The 22,379-nt window shown below is 46.9% G+C and overlaps 1 protein-coding gene across 2 annotated transcripts; it reads left to right on the top strand.

Moving 5' to 3' along the window:
• Positions 1-1,982: 1,982 nt before the first annotated feature.
• LOC311011343 (apoptosis-stimulating of p53 protein 2-like) lies at positions 1,983-22,039 on the top strand. 2 transcript variants are annotated; one of them, XM_084006247.1, is made up of 18 exons: positions 1,993-2,420; positions 10,429-10,576; positions 10,748-10,861; positions 12,658-12,734; positions 13,001-13,102; positions 14,548-14,725; positions 14,806-15,011; positions 15,191-15,355; positions 15,442-15,661; positions 15,745-15,867; positions 16,042-16,130; positions 16,418-16,790; positions 17,105-17,850; positions 18,052-18,189; positions 18,820-18,953; positions 19,148-19,314; positions 19,759-19,958; positions 21,123-22,039. In XM_084006247.1, exons 1-18 carry the CDS (start codon positions 2,412-2,414, stop codon positions 21,162-21,164), a joined length of 3,231 nt encoding a protein of 1,076 aa, XP_083862373.1. In that variant the 5' UTR covers positions 1,993-2,411; the 3' UTR covers positions 21,165-22,039. The 2 variants fall into 2 exon arrangements, with proteins under 2 accessions (XP_083862374.1, XP_083862373.1); XM_084006248.1 differs by lacking the exons at positions 18,820-18,953; positions 19,148-19,314; positions 19,759-19,958; positions 21,123-22,039 and adding an exon at positions 18,283-18,399 and having other exon boundaries at positions 1,983-2,420; positions 18,052-18,244.
• Positions 22,040-22,379: the final 340 nt, after the last annotated feature.

Genomic DNA, 22,379 nt, shown 5'->3' on the forward strand with positions numbered 1-22,379 from the left:
AAGGAGAAAATGTGCTACAGGTTGATCCAGACATCTTATTGACACCGGTGCCTGTCGTGGTTTATTATTGTCCCGTGTCCAGTTAGGTATTATTTCTAGTTTCTTACGCTGTTATTTTGTAGAGAACAATATTAACTTCCTGTGTAGTGCTGCCCTCTGCTGGTCAGACACAGCTGTCACCGCATTCATGACAATTATTTTTTTCATTTATATATATACTGTATATATATATATATAATTTTCCTTTTTCTTGAATTGACTGTGACTAATGAGGTTGCAATTTAATTGAATGCATAAATAAATTATACTGTAGGTTAAACAAAATCGCTAAATAAACAGTAAAAACACACACGCGCGCGCGTGCACACACTCTCGAGGAAGAAACAAGGAGGAGTTTATTGCCGTTGCCAGGAGATCCTCGTGATGACCTCCGTCAAGTTCACATATTAATACCGGAATATTGAAACATGGCCCTTCAAAATAAAAGCAGGTAAAACTTGATATTTCTCAGGTCATGACAGTGGTAATAAAACAAGGAAAACCACCCAAAATAAAATGCATTATAACTATTATTATTACTACAAGAACAATATTGTTGACGTTTTGTAGTCTAATTATTGATGCATAATAATACGTTATTCTGAAATTAACCTTTTTGAGCAAGGAGTGCTTTAACTTTTAAATACTTCTGTAGACTGCTTTCCCATAAGTATCCGATACGTTTTTGATACTTTTTAGACTACCACTTTTACATAAGTGAAATAAATAAATACTTCTTCCACCATATCCCTTTAGTTATTGTTCATTCAATTACATTAATCGTGTATATATTAGGGCTGTCAAAGTTAACGCGTTAATAACGCGTTAACGCAACATCCTCTTAACGCCGTTAATTTTTTTAACGCGCGATTAACGCTCGGTATTTAAAAAAAAAAAAAAAGCGCATTGTATGATTTATGGCCGTCGGTGGCACCTGTAGTCTTGATCCAGAGGGAAGGTGCCTGTCCACAGGCAGCGGTGTTTCCCCGCGTCCCATTCATTGTCTATGTGAAAAGCCGTGCAATGCATTCTGGTGGCGTTGCGGCGAATGTCGAGAGACGGCGCGCGAGTTGGCCGCTCCTCATTTGCCTAAAGTATAAGTCGAATCTACTTTATGCTAATCAGAGGCGCCGGGCTCGACTCGCCGCCTCGGGAACGCTCGCGAACGCTCGCAAAAAGTTGTTGTTTAAAGGAGAGCGCCTGTCAATCATCCTCTAGTGGCAGCCCACCAAGCGTGCAATACTGGGAAGCGGCGCGTCCACACGCGTTTAAAATCGATTTGTGAACGGCAAATTCACCTTCAAAAGACTGCCGGATGGTTCAGTCGATAAGACCAAAGTCATCTGCGCGTACTGTGGGTATGAAATGAGCTACCATAGAAGCACGTCCAGTCTGAGACATCACTTGCAAGCCAATGCACTTATATCCTAACTGTACTTATCTCCTGTTACACTATCTCCTGTGACATGTTCACTTTAATTGTTTGTGATATATTCTTATAACCCTGTTTTGATCCCATGTTTTGGTAAGGGGATATTTGAAGTGTTAAATAAACATTTTCATAAATCGAGTATATTTGCCCTTATGTTGTTAAAAGTATTAAGAATATGAAAAAAATACATTAAGGTACATTTAGAAGAAGAAAAAAAAATGTGCCAAAAAATGCGATTAATTTGCGATTAATCGCGAGTTAACTATGGACAAAATGCGATTAATTAAAAAAATCAATCTTTTGACAGCCCTAGTATATATATATATATATTTATATAGTATTTTTCTATTTATTTAATTGTGTGTGCTTACTGCTTTTATTATCATATCTATTATTGTTTCACGAGACCAGACTTACCTGTAGACCTACAAGTGATGCTTTTGTTTTGAAAACGCGTCCCGGAAGTGTTGTTATCCTCGCAGCGCTGATCCCGGCCGGTCGCCGGTCTGCTTGGATTGAACGGTTCGTGATCCAAACACGCTCACAGCCAGACGGATCCTGGATGCTGAGCAGGATCACCTCCCAGCAGGAGAGCTGCCCCAGCTCCGCCCGCCGCGCTTTGTTCCCCACCACCTCCCGCTCCCGTCATCAAAACCCAGCGCACGCTTATTCCGAGACGGTGATTCCCGCAGCTTCACGCACAGCATCTTCTCCCCGCAGCGGGGTCGAACCCGACCGGATAGACGGGCCCGCTCTGGTTCAGCACCGCAACAGGTTCGGGGAGCGGCTGGGACGTAGACGAGAATAAAGGTGTATGCGATGTGAATGAAGCGGACGGAGGAGACGCACAGACCGCGGAGGAGGAAGAGGAGGAGGAGGAGGAGGATGCTTTAATGGTTTCAGCTGCAGTCTGGATGCGACAGAACGGGAAACTGCCAACATGATGCCGGTGAGTGTAAAACAATTGTTTCTCTCTACAGAAACTGTTTCTTATTTATTATTATTATTAAAAAGTGAATCCCTTAATTTGAAAACCCTTCACCACATGTTAATGATGTGTTCATGAAAGCAGGTACAGGTACCTTTGTGTACCTGTACCTGCTTATGGGTTCAATCCCAGACTGAGCTGAACTTGTAAGTGAAAGCTTCGGTTTTGGATACCTTTTCTGTAATCATTCACTTTGTCTTTAAATATATATAAATATATATAATCATGTGATCAATGATCAATCAATGTGACAAAATTCTGCTGTCAAATTGTTGAGCTCACCAGCACTGAAGTCCTGCCCAGTGATTTAATATATAGAATATAGAATATATGAATCAGTCTTTGTGGGATTCGTGAGAAGAATTTACACTCTTAAAATACACTTAAAATTAAACACATGATGATTATTTTAGAGGCTGATTCAAGGACGTTTCAGACTGGACAACTTTTAGGACAAATAAAAGTACAAGGCTCAAATAAAATGAACTATAAGACTAACTGAGAAATCCAAGAATTGTAACAACCAATGAGGCACGGCTGACTTTGACCTGTGACCTCAGTAATGCTTAACTTGTATCTGGTGCTGTGTGGTTCAGTCGACATATTTTATGGAGTTTTTCAGTAAAACCCACAGACTGCGTATAGGAAGTGGACGTTGTCATGGTGACGTCACCAGTTGGTTTGTGGACTACGGTTGTGTAGCATCGAGTTCGGCATTTTGGCCGTTGCCATCTTGGATTTCTTGCAACCAGTGGAGGGAAGTGACCATATTTGGTGGGTGGATCTGACGAACATGAGCGGTAGAGCGGCACCCTTACTGGATCTGGGGGGGGGGTGACCTTTTCATCTACACCGCAGTGCTGCTGAATCATCCGTTTTTACTGCTTCTGAACACTTTGACATTTTGGGTTTTTTTATGTCCTGGTGGTTCAGTGGCGTCCTGGATGTTTCCAAGGATGACAAAGAATCTGAAGGATAATTGTCAAAAAAAAAACTGGACAAATTGGCTAATTCTTGAGGCTTTAAGTTAATCGTGCCTACCAGAAACAACTTATTTGTTCTGCTTAGTGAAACTTTCCAAGCAAACGACACTCAAAGCATCGAATGTTGCGTTTAAGTCAGTTTCCCTGTTTTTGTTTTATTTCTCCGTACCATTACTTTCACCCAACTTCCACCTCTGCAGCAGCTGACCAGAACAGACCAAAAACATGTTACTTTGTCTCTAAATACGCTCTAACTTCCTGTCTGTGGCTCTCAGCTCCAAGCCCATTGGTTTATTTATTACAAATTATTATTGTTATTATCATTTCTAAAATAACTGGCTGGATTAATCCACGTTTGGTGCTCTAGTGAGCATTTGGGGCAGCGGGACGGTGGATGTAGGAATCAGTCAAAATAAACTACAGTGTGTGTGTGTGTGTTTCCATGGTGATGAAGGAACATGTCAGCCAGCAGTGAGGCTCACTCATGTGATTCAAAATAGTTTCTGGACAACCGTGGAGCGCCAACGCACAAAGGAAGACGATTCATCAGCCTTTGATACCAACACAATACCTGTTAAGAGACATTCAGTGTTGGCTTTGAGCGTGAACGTGAGATTAGCTGAGAAGACAAATAATATAGAATATCCCCAGACTTATCCTTTAAGCCCCGACTCCCGTCACGGAGGGCAGAGCGCAGGGAAACGGTGAGCGCTCGGAGGGGGGAAGCAGACTTCCATCGACAAGTAAAACGTCTTCAATCAAAGTCCGATCTGACGATTATGTATTCGGCTTTCTTCAAAGTTAAAAAAGATGTTTTAATAAATAGATAATCGATGTCTTTACTTGGGATGCACCAGTCCAACTTTTTCAGTCCCGATACCGATGCCTGGGCTTCGTGTATCGGTCGATACCCGATACGATCCGATACATTGTTGAATTAATAATAAACTGTATACCTTCCTTCCACCATGTGGAAAAGACTAAAGGCACCAGACTTTCCTAACTAAGACAGAATCAAATATAATATAATGCGACACACTTGCTGCTGATGAATGACGAGGATGTGCTGCGATGGAGGAAAGAAAAACTTGGTTCTGTTAAGTTTTCCGATCCCCCATCCAGCTATTTTGTCAATATCGGGGCCGATATCCGATCTTAATATCGGATCGGTGCACCCCTCCTCTTTACAAACACTATGCCCAGACCTCCATGAACTTCAGAAGATGAAGGTCCGGCTCCAGGTTTTGTCAGAAATTATATTAAGAAGTATCTTTGCGCTACAACACTGCATGTGAAAGGAAACAACAAAGTTGCTTATCGGGAACATCTACTATAGAAAAGAGGATTTTTTCGCCGTGCTGCTAGCTTTTGCTCCGTTGCCATGGTATCTGCTCACTTCCTGCACCCTTTAGCTCAAACCGCTCATCATTTCAGGTGTTCCACCGTGGGAAAGATAAAGCTTCCCCCGGCGGCCCCAGTCAGCATTTTCAGGTTTCATTTGATTGGCATTAATGAGGCCTGTGAAAATCTCAAGCATGTAAATTCAAGTTGCTATTTGAACGTGTGGTTTCCAGCGGCGTGCGTCATCGCTCATCTTAGCCCAGGCGTGAGGACGAATGAGGAACATGATGCGGGAGGAAGGTCCGGTGGAGGAAGTAGTGAGCTGAACTTCTCTCACCAGATACCTTATTGTTATTCAGACAGCAGCGTGTAACATCCACATAATGACTGACAGTCAGAGTGCTGTGGGGAAGCTCTGACAATAGATTTAAAAGAATGGATTTTTGGGGTTTTCCCACCTCAAATTTGTCTGTAAACGAAGGTGAATTTGGTGCGGATCTTTTGGTTCTGTTCGTGGGCGACTGCCTGAATGTTTCATACACGCTTCCTTTTTAAAAACGCAGCACACCCTGATCATTACACCACCGTCCTCATCATCTTGCAGGCAGGGACTCAGTGAAGCTCGCCTTGCTGCTTGGTTACTGTTGCCACAGTGACCAGAAACGCAACCACACACACACACACACACACACACACACACTGTTCAAGGTCATATTGGAGCAGAATTATGTCAGTATTCCTCATGCGATGAGGAACTACGGCGGGGAAGTTGTAACCTTGGCGTTCATTCACAGTGTCAGCCCGATGCTGACATTTATGTCTCGAATGTGACGACAGGATGAGATATTTGTGCTGGTGGTGCTCGTGAGGCTGAAGTACTGTAGAGACACAGCAGGAAGCACGGAGCAGAACTTTCCTTGTATATATGCTTGTTGAGGTTGGCACACATGTTGACATATCAGCCTGTTTCCACGTTGCAAATACAACGCATATATTTAATTTGCTATTCTTTAATGATGTAGAAATGCCAATATAGAATTACAATATGTTTTGGCTTAGCATTGTATACATATGTCATTAAAGAGTACCTTTATACATGGCCCTATATGCTGCACTACATGTTATTATTGGCCCTGGTTTAATAAACAACCCATTTTTATACGATATGTAATAGGGGGGTCCCTCTACCGGGTCCTAGGGGGTCCTTGGCCTGAAAACCTCTGATTTGGTACATTATGCTTTAAGGCGACCTACCTTGTGACTGACATGTCGCTACTACACCAATTCATTAACCTACGGGGAAATACAGGTGTCGTTTACGTGTTGTGTTTGTAACATCGGATAACCGAGGCGGAATGACGGGCTGGTTTCCAGGGTCATCCCGTCCCGCTGACACACAGCAGCTTTAATCCGTTTCAGCATGTTTGCAGCAACACGTCGGCGTAAAGCGCTCATGAAGACGGGGCTTTGCCCGACAGGTTTAGGGGCATCTCGTTAGACGAGGCCGTCGGTCAGTTGGTTAATTGATTATATCGGTGAACTCTCAGTGAACCTCTGGGAGAGTTTGTCCACAACCCAGAGTGACCAGCCAGACAACGGGCTGGTCAGTGACCCCGGATGAGATATGTGGATGATCCCCCCCCCCCCCCCAATTTAAACGAGGCAGCCAATCAGAACACAGTTCCAGAGCTCAACATGCGTGCTCTGTTGATGTTGTTGACAGTGGTATTGTCCTCAACAGCAGGCATGGTTTTGGGGGTGTGTGTGTGCGTGTGTGTGCGTGTCGTTAATCCAATATCGGTGCGTCACGTGACGCTGTCGGCCATATGGCTCCAGCAGCTCCTCGCCGCCTACAAAACATTTGGGTCGTGACTCTGCAGCGTGCCAGCTGCCGCCACGTTTTCCCCGAGCAGAAGTAGAACCTGACGCACCAGGAATCCTTCATACTAACGAGGCAATTAGTCTTTTTCTGAAAAGTACCGATAAAACAAGTGGAAGAAAGAAATAATAAGGTGTATATATATAAAAACTTAAATAAGAATACAATCTATTTTATTATATGAGTATATGGAGACAGAAGTTGTGGGGCAAAGTGACGGTGATATGAAATAATATTTAATGCTCAATAAACGTCAAAATAAATCAATCAAATTTAAAAATCCATTAAGGTTGTTTTGTCCAGACTTCATTTAAGGCAACTAACCAAAATCCCATAAAGAAGAAAACATGGACTTCCAGGCGAGTTGGTGAATCCTTGTTGTCGTGTTTTTCTAAGAGGCCGCTGACGTGTTTCAGACAGAACACGGCTCATTAATTTCCTCCCTCGCAGCAGCAGAGGGCTGTTGGGTATTAGGCTGCGTGATGCTGTGCTAATTCCTGGCTGGATTAAGAGCTGGAGTTTAATGAGGCCTCGGCCTGTTGACAGACAGACAGGCAGACAGACAGACAGGTGTACTGGGCCACCACAGCTTCCCATTGAGAGTTTTCAGAAGCACCTGTTGACTGAACACAAAACTCTAAACATGGATGTGCCTGCCACCATGGACTACTACTCTTAATACTACTACTACTGCTTATACTACTTCTACTGTTAAATACTACTACTACTGCTTATACTACTACCAACACCAAATGCAGATGGAACCCCAGAGTCTGGTCTGCTCGAGATTTCTGCCTAAAAGTCTGTTAAGACAGTTTTTCACACCAGAACCAGATGGATCCAGATCCAATAAGGGTGCCGCTCTGCCGCTTTGTGTTCATCAGATCCACCCGTCGCTCCTCCGCAGCCCAAATATGGTCGCTTCCTTTCACTAAAATTCCAAGATGGTGATGGCCAAAATGCCGAACCCAAAAGCTTCAAAACCACAAACCAGTGGGTCACGATGACTACGTCCAGGTTTTTGTTGTAGCCCAGCACTACCTCACCTGATCCAACTCATGGTCCATGGCATTAACGTTGTGCATCCAATTAGCACGTTAGCATGTAGCATAACTGTTCCTGTTTTCTGTTCTCAGATCAGACATTCAGCATGATATTTACATATTCAGATTTGTCGGCTTTCTGAATGAATTCACGAAAAAAAACCCTCCAACGACTTCCAAAGACGGTCACTACAGCGACTCCAGCTGTTTCAGTTTCAATCAGAGATGAGGAAACTCAAACATGATCACTCAGGACGTTTTGAGATACTGATACAGGTGTGGACCGAGTCATCTCATCTGGAAACATCTGGAGGAAAGATGTTAGGTCATTGACATCATTCTGTCCCTCGTTTGATTCTGAAACCAACCTCACCGACGACAGGAGGTCTCACTCCCCCTCCCCGTTGTCTTCCAGAGGGACAGACAGACAGACAGAGCCTCCTCACCCACGCTCTGATTGGCTGCGGCGTTGCCTAGTCGACCTGGGTTCGGTGACTGACGGCAGTGACCCACTTCATCTGCTTGAACCCGAAGAAAGATAGCGTTTGCTCCAGTTTTTTCCTCCGAGCTGCATTTAGGACAGCAGGACGACTAATTCATCTCTGTCGCTGAGTCCGAAGAGTTTATCGATTTTAATGAAGCAGCGACTTAAACCATTTCTTGCCACCTGAGACTTTCTGTTGACTGCAACATTGTTAGAGAAACATTTTTAGTTTGAATGTGATGGAGCCAACAAAGTGAATATTCCCTTTTAAAGAACCTCTCCAGGAGTAGAAAGGATTTAAAAAGCCCAACATTTCGCATTTTAGCCACAATCAGCTCACCGTTTAAGCTCTTTGACAGCGACTGTGTGGACCGGATCCCAGCTCCCCTCTGCCAAGTTCTCACTTCATCTGCTGCCTCAAAGTCAGAAAAGGTCAACATTTCAATGTGTCCGGTACTTTACTGCAGGGCTTACGTCTCTGTGATGTAAAGGGTTTGGAGCTTTATATCTGTTTTTTATGTAGCTTTTACACTAACGATGTTGCGGATAAAAGGCCGTGTAACGCACTTTGAGTGCATGTGAAAATATGGATCTTGGGGTTTAAGTTGCTCTTTGATTTACTTATTCTGCTCAAGCTTTTCACTTCAGACACTGTGTCCTCGTTGTGGTGAAAGGAGGCTTGTAGATGGTAAGACAGATTGAGGACAGACGGAGCTGAATGTCAACTAAATGCACGGCGTCACTTTCACATCTTTAGAAGCTGGAAGGACAACAGACACGTGAAACCGCAGCGTTTGGTTCGATCCGTTTCCTGCGATAAAGCCCGTTCACCTTGTTCTAGCATCCATTACCCCCATGCGTCAGGAGTACCTGATAATGTCTTGTACTCTAGTTGAACCACATCTGCATGTAAATGACGCTGCAGTCGTTTTAAAAAAGGTCAAAGAAAGTTTCTCATTTTTCATCTCAGACCAGGTAGAAGAGGTGAAGCTGGAGACGTGGGTGAAAACCTTCATCTGCTCTCTCAGGTTGAAGGTTTAAATCCTCCGGCTCCACAGAGAACATGTACATCATCATCCCTCCGAAGAGCCCTTTGAGCAAGTCATCATCGCTCGGCAACTCCCAGGAAAATAATAAAAGCTGGAGAACGCTGCCTCCATCCAGGTTGGCAGCGCTGTTGGAGGCGATTTGGCTCCGGGCCTGACAGCAGATACCCTGCTGGAGTAACAGATGGCCCCAGTGAATCATGGGAGTTATGTCCACAAATATCTATTATAGTCTTAAATAGCACAAGAAGCTGCCGTTAAGGTGAAGAAAGCAGGCTGAGTGCGTCGCATCACATGCTGGTTTAACTATCAGCACAATCTGTGAGGCAGGGACGTTTCCACCAGCTCTTAGAGGCGTCACAAGTTTCTTTGTTTGTTTCCTACCTGTTTTGAAAATATGTAAACAACCAGGCTGAAACTTCTGGGCCTGAAAAGTGAAGCCAACGTGGAAGTGCCTCAAAAATTCAGGGGGCGACTCCTCTCTGGTTGTATAGAAGTCTATGAGAAAATGGTCCTACTTCTCTCTGCTGGCCACCAGGGGGCGACTCCTCTCTGGTTGTATAGAAGTCTATGAGAAAATGGTCCTACTTCTCTCTGCTGGCCACCAGGGGGCGACTCCTCTCTGGTTGTATAGAAGTCTATGAGAAAATGGTCCTACTTCTCTCTTGATGTATTATCTCAGTAAACATTGTAAACATGAGTTTATGGTCTCAATCTCTAGTTTCAAGTCTTCTTCAATCCAGCATGATGTTCATTTAGTACATTATGGTCCATTTAGAGTCCACCAGACCAGGAAGCAGGGGATGCTTTAGGGGGCGGGGCTTACCTGCTGATTGACAGGTCGCTACCACTGCGTTATCCGGTCTGAGAGTTGTCTGTGTTCTTGTCTTAGACATTTTACAGTGTGTTTTCATTTCATTCACTTTTATTGTAACATTTAGGTTGCCTAAAGATTGATTCAGCGTTCAGTGGTAGTTCAGGGCAAAACAAGATGCTCAAGAACTCGGGGCTAACGGGAGACGTCACGGTGCATGAGTCCTCGTCTTACAGGCTATGGAATCACTCGATGTTGTTACTGTTACTTGTCCTCAAATGACCATGACGCTCCAACAGACCTTCATTCATTCATTATCTGTTGGGGAAAATGAATACAACCCTCATGTTTTCTGGGTGTGTCTGCTCTGTGCTTGTAGATGTTCCTCACCGTGTACCTCAGCAACAACGACCAGCACTTTAGCGAAGTTCCCATCACGCCGGAGACGCTGTGCCGAGATGTGGTGGAGCTCTGCAAGGAGCCCGGCGAGGCCGACTGCTACCTGGCTGAGATGTGGAGAGGCTCAGGTGAGTTTAAAAACCAACATCCAGCTCTAAATGGGGAGAGCTAAAGGCCACTCAATTCATGTACCATCCATATATTTTAAGACTTAACATCACAAGTTATTATCCAAGTTATTTTCTCATCTGATTTACCCAAAATAAACAGTCTTATCTTGTGTTTTCTTAACCAATCAGAACATGTCGTTGAAGAAGGCGAGCGGATGTCGGAGGTGTTGCAGCGATGGGGGCAGCAGAGGGGGGAGGTTCGTTACCTCCTTCGTCACCAAAGAGCTCCGGGACGCGAGTCGGGTAAATAAACGCCCGCCACTCCACCGAGCAGCCGGATGTCCTGTGTTTCTTGTGTGGGAAGCCAGTGAGGGATCGCATTCTTGTGACCCCACCCCCCCCTCTGGTCGGTCGGAGATCCGGGGCTGGAGGGAGCTGTTCTTTAAACTTCACATGTAGAAATAGAAGGTTGATCTCTTCAACTGAATTGTTGGGAACGCTGTCAGGTGGAGCAGGTGCGTTGTGATAAACGACCCGTGGTGATTGGCCGAGGTCCAACTCGGACTCGGTTATGTGTAGTTTGATCTCTGGCTTTGGAGAGATGTTTTGGCTCACAGAATCCAGTTGGATTGGCTGTGATTGCTGTATATGTGTCCATGTGTCCACTTTTGAGTTTATTTTTTAAACATATTTCTAATTATAGATTTGCAAATCCTGAATTTCCTCGGCTTATCTAATCTTACGTTCAGCAGGTTTATTCTGTCAGCTGCAAATGTAACGGAATGTGATGTTGCAGCTCCAAAGAAAGGAAAGTGGATTAAAGCCACAACTTAATAACAGCCTTTTAAATGTGATTCCATCACTGCACATCCGTGGAGATTTGCTAGAAACCACTTTGCTCACAGTCGGCTGCAAAAGTCTGGTGCTGGGAAACTGCAAACTAATCTTAATGAGTTTGAAAAGTGCTCGCCAGGCGTGGAGTCATCATGGAAAAGGGAATATGACAAACTTCTACAAACAGCCGAATGTGCAGATGTGGAAATCTCCCTCCAGAAAGACTGTACTTTTTAGAAACTTGGAGCACTTTTACCGTCCGAGTGTTAACACCATCCGGCGGTTGTTGTTGTGCATGTGGAGGTGCTGTTGGGGGCAGATCAGCGAGAGGATTGTTGTCTGTACAGTGACGGAGGAGGCTTCAGTGTGTTACTAGTAAATGACAAACTGTAATCAGCTTATGCCTCATGGGAGTCCAGTGTGCAGCTGCTGGACTCTGTTTTCTTCCGGATGGATTGTGATTTGTTGAGGGTTTTTTTTTTTCATTCTGAAAACAAGGAAATCCCATCCTGAGGTCTTTTTTTAATTTTTTTATCCCGAATGGTCACAAAGACCTGACCTCCAAAACACACTGTTAAACCACTGCAGGGAAAAATATACCTCAGAGGGTAAGGCTGTTGGTATTTCAGATTTTTTTAATATTCAACAAATCTCACATACGGCCTCAAACCAACAACATGTGGCGTCCGTCCCTCGATGTTTTGTGACTTCCTGTCCGTGGCTCTCAGCTCCGAGCCCTTTGGTTTCTAATTAAATCTATAAGAGTACAAATGTCTAGTAAACAGCTGTCCTTCTTATCACACAAACAGGAGGAAATATTGTTGGGGACTCATTTCAGCGGCGGATTAATCTACATTTGGTGCTCTGGAAAAATAAATGAAGCATAGATTTCCAGATTTCTGACCTGTGTGATACTTTTCCAAAAAGGAGGCTGAATATGAAATCTGATGATGATGATTTTAAGCACCAATGATAAACATTTTGATTTGTTCTTGTTGTGTTGCAAGAAGTTTTGGGTTTGTCTGTATAACTGTGTGTCATCAGCGTAATGTATGAAGTTTAGTTCTGGTATTTGGTGATATACCAAAGCATTCGGCAAATCAAATATTATTATTACTATTATTTTTCACCTGTTGGTGGTGCTAGATTAAAAGTCAGAGGATCACTCTTGATCCTTGAGGGGGGGGGGGGGGGGGGGTCATTGACCCTCGCCGCTGGCATGGTGTCCAATCAGCATCAACACTAACTTGTGCTTTCTTGTCCAGGTGGATCCAGAGCTTCGGATCAGATGATGAAGAGGAACCAGCTGAAAGCTTCCGTGGAGAGATGTCTGGAAAACGGGGTGAGACATTTTCCGTACCTAGCTTGGCACAACGACTGGAAGCAGGGTGAACTGTTAGCTCCTTTTTGAAAGAGAAACTTAATCCAGCGGTTTGTTGGATGGATATAACGATTAGCTTAACAATTAGCTAACAAACAATGTCATATTCTCACTGCAGACTAGAGACTCCGGCATTCATGTCTATTTGAAGGTGGAATCTGACTGTGTGTGTGTGTGTGTGTGTGTGTGTGTGTGTGTGTGTGTGTGTGTGTGTGTGTGTGTTGCAGGTCTCAGCTCCTCGCCTGGACGTGACACTGAGTGACCTGCAGGATCTGGCAACCCGACAGCAGCAGCAGATTAATGTCCAGCAGCAGCTGCTGGCCTCCAAGGTACGAAACTCTCCATGGCTATACTGATGCTGCTGCTATTACTAACACTAGTAATGCTGCTATCACAACTCAATATGGTTCATAGCTACAAACACACAAAACCCATCCAATGTGGCTACTACACTCTTTACACAAATTGTCAGAAATTGTTATGCATGCTGCATAAACGTTGACTATTAGCCTGTTATTTATCTCAGGAGCCTAAATAAATATTAAATAATAATAATAATAAATAAACATTTATGCAGTAAAAAACAAGCCCAAACATAACGGTGTTTTAGAGCTCCCTCTACATTTCTCAAACGAGGTTTGCTCAGAGCTCATGTCTCTTTCAGGAAGCTTCAGCACTTTTCTGACTTTAAGGCTTCCTCCAGGTGGTAACCTCCGGTTCTGAAAAGTGAAGCCAAAACTGAAGTGCCTTAAATTTGCATTCTCTCTGCTGGCCACCAGGGGGCGACTCCTCTCTGGTTGTATAGAAGTCTATGAGAAAATGGTCCTACTTCTCTCTGCTGGCCACCAGGGGGCGACTCCTCTCTGGTTGTATAGAAGTCTATGAGAAAATGGTCCTACTTCTCTCATCTGGCCACCAGGGGGCGACTCCTCTCTGGTTGTATAGAAGTCTATGAGAAAATGGTCCTACTTCTCTCTGCTGGCCACCAGGGGGCGACTCCTCTCTGGTTGTATAGAAGTCTATGAGAAAATGGTCCTACTTCTCTCTGCTGGCCACCAGGGGGCGACTCCTCTCTGGTTGTATAGAAGTCTATGAGAAAATGGTCCTACTTCTCTCTGCTGGCCACCAGGGGGCGACTCCTCTCTGGTTGTATAGAAGTCTATGAGAAAATGGTCCTACTTCTCTCATCTGGCCACCAGGGGGCGACTCCTCTCTGGTTGTATAGAAGTCTATGAGAAAATGGTCCTACTTCTCTCTGCTGGCCACCAGGGGGCGACTCCTCTCTGGTTGTATAGAAGTCTATGAGAAAATGGTCCTACTTCTCTCTGCTGGCCACCAGGGGGCGACTCCTCTCTGGTTGTATAGAAGTCTATGAGAAAATGGTCCTACTTCTCTCTGCTGGCCACCAGGGGGCGACTCCTCTCTGGTTGTATAGAAGTCTATGAGAAAATTGTCCTACTTCTCTCTGCTGGCCACCAGGGGGCGACTCCTCTCTGGTTGTATAGAAGTCTATGAGAAAATGGTCCTACTTCTCTCTTGATGTATTATCTCAGTAAACATTGTAAACATGAGTTTATGGTCTCAATCTCTAGTTTCAAGTCTAGGTTCAAATGCTTTAGGGGGCGGGGCTTACCTGCTGATTGACAGGTCCATTTAGAGTCCAACAGACCAGGAAGCAGGAGATGCTTTAGGTCACTTGACTTTGTCCCGGCTCCATCTCAGCATGCACACACAGATGTATTAACGGCCTGAATGTGTTTCCTGTGTGTTGCAGGAGCAGCAGCTGCGCTATCTGAAGCTGCAGGATCAACGGCAGCAGCAGCAGGAGACGTCAGAACAGGAGCGACTGCAGCAGCTCAGGGAGAACGCACACAACCAGGAGGCTAAACTGAGACGGGTCCGGGCCCTCAGGGGCCAGGTGGAGCAGAAACGCCTCAGCAACAGCAAGCTGGGTCAGTGTGACAGAGATTTGAGAAGCTAAAAGCCACGGTTTGTATTCATTCATACGTGACTTGTGTTTGTCGCGGTCCAGTGGAGGAGATCGAGCAGATGACCGGTCTGTTCCAGCAGAAGCAGAGGGAGCTGCTGGTCGCCGCATCCAGGGTGGAGGAGCTGAGCGACCAGCTGGAGGCCCTCAGGAGCAACAGACTGGATCCTCCTTTTCCTCCCCCTGCTCTTCCTCATCACCACAACACCTCCTCCACAGCTGAGCTGGAGCGCCTCTATAAGGAGCTGCAGGTCAGGTTCATCAGAATCTAGAACATCAGTACAAATACCACACTGAGCTGCACGAGGGATGAAACTACACACTATTCTTGTTGTTGAGTGTTCTGACAAAGATGTTCCCGATTAATTGATGAATTGTTTCAGCGTACTTCTTACCTGTCGTTCACTGAGCTCCATCCCTGACCTTCCAGTTGAGGAACAAGCTGAACCAGGACCAGAGCGGCCGGCTGCAGCAGCAGAGAGACAGCCTGAACAAGAGGAACCTGGAGGTGGCGTCGATGGACCGGCGGCTGGTCGAGCTGCGACAGCGGCTCTGGAAGAAGAAGGCCGCCCTGCAGCTGAAGGAGAACCAGCCGGTGAGTTCACACGAAGCTCAAGTCTTCATTTGACAGAAAAGTAGCTTTATGACTAACGGCTGTCAAATCTCTCCGTTCCCATCCAGGTGGCGTCGGATGGAGTGGCCCCCCATCACGCCGTGGCCTCCAGAGTGGCGGCGGTGGGGCCGTACATCCAGTCGGCGCCCACAGCGAGCTCTCAGGGACCTCCAATGCCGGCCCGCCAGGAGGTTCTAGTGAAGCCGGCGTACCCGGACGGCACCGCCACCCTGCCTATGCCCGACTCGTCCCTGAAGCCGCCCCCGCGACCAGCCAAGCCAGCCTCAGGTACGGCACCTCAGGTTAATTTAAACTCAAACTTTGTCCAAGAGTCCAAGACCGACTGGGAACTGTCTCTCTGCTCTCTCTAGGTTTCGCCACATCGAAAGCATCCAAACTCTCTGACTGGAGCAGCTCGTTTTCAGAGTCCAGTGGAGGTTACAGCCACGCCTCTACGCTGCCGCGCATGTCCAGCCTCAGCTGCCACAACTCGGGTCAGTTAGAGCACAAAGTTACAGCGTCCGCGCTCACTGTCGGTGCGTTCAAGGTCACGTTCCATTTAAGGATTGGATTCCTGTCCGGGAGATTTAAAAACTGAGCCGCTTGTGTTTAGAAATGTCATACAGTGGGAGGTGTTGATGGTGACGGTCCTCTTTTGTCCTTATAAGGTGGTAAGACCCTCTCTGGGTCCGACATCCCGCCCCCCGTCCCCTCACGGACCAATCACATCACTGAGAACTTACTCAGGGACAATCAGGTATCAATGGACTCTCGCTTGCATTATCTTATCATTATGTTGACTTATTGAGTGAAATCGAAAGAATAAGTATTTTTATTTTTGATACTTCGGGTAGATTTTGTTGATAATATTTCTGCATTTTTAAATGCACTTCCAACTTAAGTAACATTTTGTATTCAGGACTTGTAGTGGAGTATTTTTATTTCTATATTCATTTAAGTAAAGGATCTGAGTACTTCTGGGTATATTATACACAATCTAACGGAGTAAAGTATTTCCTTGTCCACTCTGTATTTCACCTTCAGGCTCCTGGTAAAGGTCTGTCCAGGATGGCGGCACCACCTCCACTTCCCAGTAAGCCCAAACCGCCCCCCTTCTCCAAGCCCCCCTACAGCACCGGGACCTTTCCTGGCAAGGTGCGTCCGGTCGGGGGCCACCTCCGGGCTCTGGGAGTCCTCTCAAGCCACAGCCACACCCTCCCTCTGCCCAACAAGCAGGAGAGTCCGCCGGCCGCCGCCGTCCGTCCGTACACCCCCGACCTGTCGGAGGGCGCCCCCCCTCCTGTGCTGCAGAAGCCTCAGACGCTGGCGGCTTCGTCCATCTACTCCATGTACACCCAGCAGGGGAAGGGCTACCAGCCGGGCGGCCAGGGCACGCTGCCCCGCAGCCAGCCCAGAGGTGACGCACCATCACAGCTGTTAATGATGATGTCATCATTCATTATTATCACTTCATTCTTTTTGTTGGTTATTGTTTTTGCAGGTCGTAAAAAAATGTCACTTTCAACTGGCCAATTTGTTAGTTAAACACCTTTATTGGTTTATTATGAAATTATAATATCTTTCTCATAGTGACTAAAGATGAGATTAAGCATGATGATTAAACTGATTCATCGTTTATGGAAATAGCTGTTAGCTACAGAGTAACTGACTCCTGGTTCCAGCTGTTGAACAGATGTTTTTTTGTGTTTTTCGCTGCCTCTGACCTCACAGTGTACGGGAAACCAGTGCTCCCAGCAAGCGGAGGGCAGTCCGCCGCCTCCGACGTCATCAACTGTGGGTCTTGCGTGTCCGATGGGAGCGAGGCTGACGGCGGTTGCCCGGGTAACGCCGACGGTGTCGGAGGAGAGACGGCGGAGCGCTCCACGCCGCGACCGCTCAGCCCCACCAAGCTCCTCCCCTTCCTGTCCAACCCTCACAGGAACCCCAGTGACGCCGACCTGGAGGCCCTGCGGCGCCGGCTGCACCACGCCCCGCGGCCCCTGAAGAAACGCAGCTCCATCACGGAGCCCGAGGGCCCGGCGGGTCCCAACATCCAGAAGCTGCTCTATCAGAAAACCACGCTGGCTGCTATGGAAACCATCCCCATGGAGACGCTGGGTCCAGCGGGGACTTACGTCCAGCCTCACGAGGACGGGGCGGGCGGCGCGGACGTGATGCCCCGGCTGGAGGACGACCAGCCGCTCGCTGAGAGCCCCGAGGGCAGTCTGACCCCGCCCCCTCTGCCCCCCCGCTCACCCATCTCGGACCCCGCCTCCTGCCGCTCCCTGCCCCCCCCTCTGGAGGACAAGGAGAAGGAGGGGGTGTGTCACTCCGCCTCGGTCCACCTGGACTACTTTGCAGATGAGTTCCCGCCCTACCCGCCCCCACCTTACCCCACCTGTGGTGACGGGGATCAGGGAGATGACGCCCTCAACCTGCAGCCCCCGGAGGTCACGGGACAGGTCACAGTGCCCCCGGTGAGTGGTGGACTTTTTTTAGGGTTGTTTTATTCAGATATCTTGAGGTCAAAGTTCAAAGGACCCCCCCAAATATGGACATGCTAGTTTTTCCGTCACCATTATCCGACACGGTTGGGATCAATGGATCTCTGAGGTTTTCTAGTTTCACACTGAAGCTGAAGGATTTAAAATAAACCGTCCTCCCTCTCCCTCCCTCAGGGGAAGAGGTCCATCCTCCGCAAAGCCGACTCGGAGCGGATCCACCACGGCATGCGGGTCAAGTTCAACCCTCTGGCCCTGCTGCTGGACTCGTCTCTGGAGGGCGAGTACGATCTCGTCCAGAGGGTCATCTACGACGTGAGTCACGCCGCTGTCCGGTCTCAGCCTGCAGGTCTACCAGGGACACTTGTAGGTCTACCAGGGACACCTGCAGGTCTACCAGGGACACAGGTCTACCAGTGACACCTGTAGGTCTACCAGTGACACCTGCAGGTCTACCAGGGACACAGGTCTACCAGTGACACCTGTAGGTCTACCAGTGACACCTGCAGGTCTACCAGGGACACCTGCAGGTCTACCAGGGACACTTGTAGGTCTACCAGGGACACCTGCAGGTCTACCAGGGACACAGGTCTACCAGTGACACCTGTAGGTCTACCAGGGACACCTGCAGGTCTACCAGGGAAACTTGTAGGTCTACCAGGGACACTTGTAGGTCTACCAGGGACACCTGCAGGTCTACCAGGGACACTTGTAGGTCTACCAGGGACACCTGTAGGTCTACCAGGGACACAGGTCTACCAGGGACACCTGCAGGTCTACTGGATGAGGATATCTAATGAGTATATATATATACATATATATATATATATATATATATATATATATATATATATATATATATATATACTGTGTTGAGCTGAGGTGAAACTGGCATCTTGACCTCAGATCACAGGAAAAGTTTGTAAACACACGTCCGTCCTGCAGGTGGACGACCCCAGCATGCCGAACGACGAGGGCATCACGGCGCTGCACAACGCCGTCTGTGCCGGCCACGCGGAGATCGTCAAATTTCTGGTGCAGTTCGGCGTCAACGCCAACGCCGCCGACAGCGACGGCTGGTGAGTTTGAGCCCCGGGGCAACATCACGCTTCCACGGTCTGAATATTGTCAGCATTTTTCCTGCAGCGAGGTAGTTGTGAGAAGATGTGTTCCCCTCCTACTCTGCTCTGATTGGCTGGGATGCGTCTCCAGTCAAGAGAAATGGCTTAAAATCTTTGTTTCTTCAAACATTCCTCTCCTCTCTCGTCTCCAGGACTCCCCTCCACTGCGCCGCCTCCTGTAACAATGTTCAGGTCTGCAAGTTCCTGGTGGAGTCGGGGGCGGCGGTGTTCGCCACCACCTGCAGTGACATGCAGACGGCTGCCGATAAATGTGAGGAGATGGAGGACGGCTACGCCCAGTGCTCCCAGTTCCTCTATGGTGAGACCCAACACACCGCCTCACACTTATTTAACAGCCTCCGTATCGCGGGGATGTGATCTAAAGTGTGATCTAATTTTGGGGACCTCTGAGAAGGCAACGCAAGCAGATTATCTTGGTTAAATGGATTTTGGGAGTCTTTTAGTAGGTCCAAGGAGTAAAAGAAGTGGATTTTGGGACGTTTATTCCAGGGACCATTGACGAGGTCCAGGTGATCTCTCCTGGTGGTCTCTGATGGTGTTCGGTTGTCCCAGGGGAGTTTTGAGCAGGTTCAGGGTTCCTTAAGGCGCTCCTGTGAGTCCTCAGGTTTCAGGGGTCATCGAGGAGTCCCTAGAAAACAATGGGGGTATATACAGAAGTTTCTGGGGTCCCTGATTTGTGTTTCGGGGTCACTAGGCAGGTTTCATGGGTTGATGGTCTGATCCACTGTCTTGGTCCCGACAGGCGTCCAGGAGAAGATGGGCGTGATGAACCGCGGCGTGGTGTACGCCTTGTGGGACTACGAGCCTCAGAGCGACGACGAGCTCGGCTTCATCGAGGGCGACTGCATGACGGTGCTGAGACGGGAGGACCAGGTGGAGACGGAGTGGTGGTGGGCCCGATGTGGCGACCGCGAGGGCTACATCCCCCGAAACCTGCTGGGGGTGAGCTGGCTACACCGATCTCTATTAGATAGAGAGGACGACTGCTGATGTGGATTTAAGGCCTTTAAAACGGCAGAAGCTAGATATTAAGAGTGTTACATGACCTGGCCTTATTGTTGGATTGTGTCATTCCAGCTCCTAAATGACGAAGGAATTTCAGATAAAATAACGCTTTACACCCTAATAATAGCAAAATCACGAGTGAGCCTTCTGAGACTATTTCCAGAGAAATTTCTACGCTGCTGAAATTGTAATTACGGTCAAATTTGACAGATCCATTTAACCCAGACAGCGAGTGAAACCAAAGCGGGAAGTGCCTTAAACTGTCATTCTCTCTGCTGGCCACCAGGGGGCGACTCCTCTCTGGTTGTATAGAAGTCTATGAGAAAATGGTCCTACTTCTCTCTGCTGGCCACCAGGGGGCGACTCCTCTCTGGTTGTATAGAAGTCTATGAGAAAATGGCCCTACCTCTCTCTGCTGGCCACCAGGGGGCGACTCCTCTCTGGTTGTATAGAAGTCTATGAGAAAATGGTCCTACTTCTCTCTGCTGGCCACCAGGGGGCGACTCCTCTCTGGTTGTATAGAAGTCTATGAGAAAATGGTCCTACTTCTCTCTGCTGGCCACCAGGGGGCGACTCCTCTCTGGTTGTATAGAAGTCTATGAGAAAATGGTCCTACTTCTCTCTGCTGGCCACCAGGGGGCGACTCCTCTCTGGTTGTATAGAAGTCTATGAGAAAATGGTCCTACTTCTCTCTTGATGTATTATCTCAGTAAACATTGTAAACATGAGTTTATGGTCTCAATCTCTAGTTTCAAGTCTTCTTCAATCCAGCATGATGTTCATTTAGTACATTATGGTCCATTTAGAGTCCACCAGACCAGAAAGCAGGGGATGCTTTAGGGGGCGGGGCTTACCTGCTGATTGAAAGGTCACTAGCAATGCTAGTTACTAAAATGACTTTAACACTTTAGCTGTAAAGTTGAGCTCCACAGGGAATTGAACCGTCGACCCCGTCAGTTTCACACAGCTGTCCCTAAATCTCTTGTGTTTTAATCACACTTTAAAGCAGCGCTGATCATCCCGTTGCTCAACAGTCCAACGTGAGAGGTTTCCGTATTTCTGTGTGTTAATGAGAAACTTGTTTCCCTGTTTGTCCACCAGCTGTATCTGAGGATCAAGCCGCGGCAGAGGAGCCTGGCCTAACCGGCCCCGGCCAATCCTGCACAACACCAAACGTGTCGGGAGGAGGAGCTTAAGGTCTCTGGACTCAAGGTCGTTGTTGAAAAGAGACCGATTCTTTTTTTTTTTTCTGAACTGCCACCGGACCCGTTTGTGGTTTTTCATCAGCAGCACAAAGAATGTCACGATGACGTCATCTGCATCGCGTCGTTACACGAACATTACCGGTTCTACGCCGGCGTCACGGGGCCATTGTAGGTAAAGAACAAAACATTCAAAACAGAGCTGGGGTAAGGAGGGGCAGTATTCTGAGAGAAATATCACAGTTTTTAGATCAAAATCGTACATTTGTGAGAGAGAAAAAAACCTGTGATTATAAAGTCATACATTTTCCATGTGATGACCTCATCAAGTTATACTTTGCAATCTGATTTAACAAGAAGGAAATGCGATTTTAGCTCTGAATCACCAGATTATCATCGAGCGTCCGGACTGTGAAGAGCCGTGAAGTTTAGCCGATTCAGCAGAAAACAACGTACTGATCTGGATGAGGTGTCGGCTTTTGTGCATCAGGAAGAATCAGATGGGATTTGTAGTCCAGCAGGAAGAATCAGATGGGATTTGTAGTCCAGCAGGAAGAATCAGATGGGGTTTGTAGTCCAGCAGGAAGAATCAGATGGGATTTGTAGTCCAGCAGGAAGAATCAGATGGGATTTGTAGTCCAGCAGGAAGAATCAGATGGGGTTTGTAGTCCAGCAGGAAGAATCAGATGGGGTTTGTAGTCCAGCTGGATACGCAGAGCATCAAATAATCCTCCAGGTGTGACTTTATGATTTTATAATCGCAGAAAATAGTCATTATTGTTTTTTTCTCTAAAATGTACGACTTTTATCTTTAAAGTTGAGTTTTTTCCTCCCCCCAGGTGTTTTTTTTATTAATATTTATTTTATTTTTTAACCTACAATGGCCCTAATATGCTGACGTAGATATTTGACTAAAGTCAGATATCTGTGATTTATTTATTTATTGTTTCCCTCCGACAGAAACGTCCCGAGGCATCGGGGAGTCCCAAAAACCAAATGTGAAAATGATTTCGCTTTCATCTTGTAACTCTTTGGTTCTTGTTTAAGATTTCATTATATTTGATTGAATACTGACGGTTGACAAAGACAGGAAGTGGCGGAGAGAGAGAGAGAGTAAAAGTTGTTGTTTTTTTTATCATTATTAAAGTATTTAAAT

This window comes from Eutrigla gurnardus (genome assembly GCF_963514095.1).
Source record: "Eutrigla gurnardus genome assembly, chromosome: 3".
Taxonomy (NCBI): Eukaryota; Metazoa; Chordata; class Actinopteri; order Perciformes; family Triglidae; genus Eutrigla; species Eutrigla gurnardus.

Bases quoted from the DNA above. Each gene is read 5' to 3' on its own strand.
- LOC311011343 (XM_084006247.1), top strand. The intron at 18,190-18,819 runs GTGAGTCACGCC...TCCGTCCTGCAG, and splicing joins TCCAGAGGGTCATCTACGAC to GTGGACGACCCCAGCATGCC. The intron at 19,959-21,122 runs GTGAGCTGGCTA...TTTGTCCACCAG, and splicing joins TCCCCCGAAACCTGCTGGGG to CTGTATCTGAGGATCAAGCC.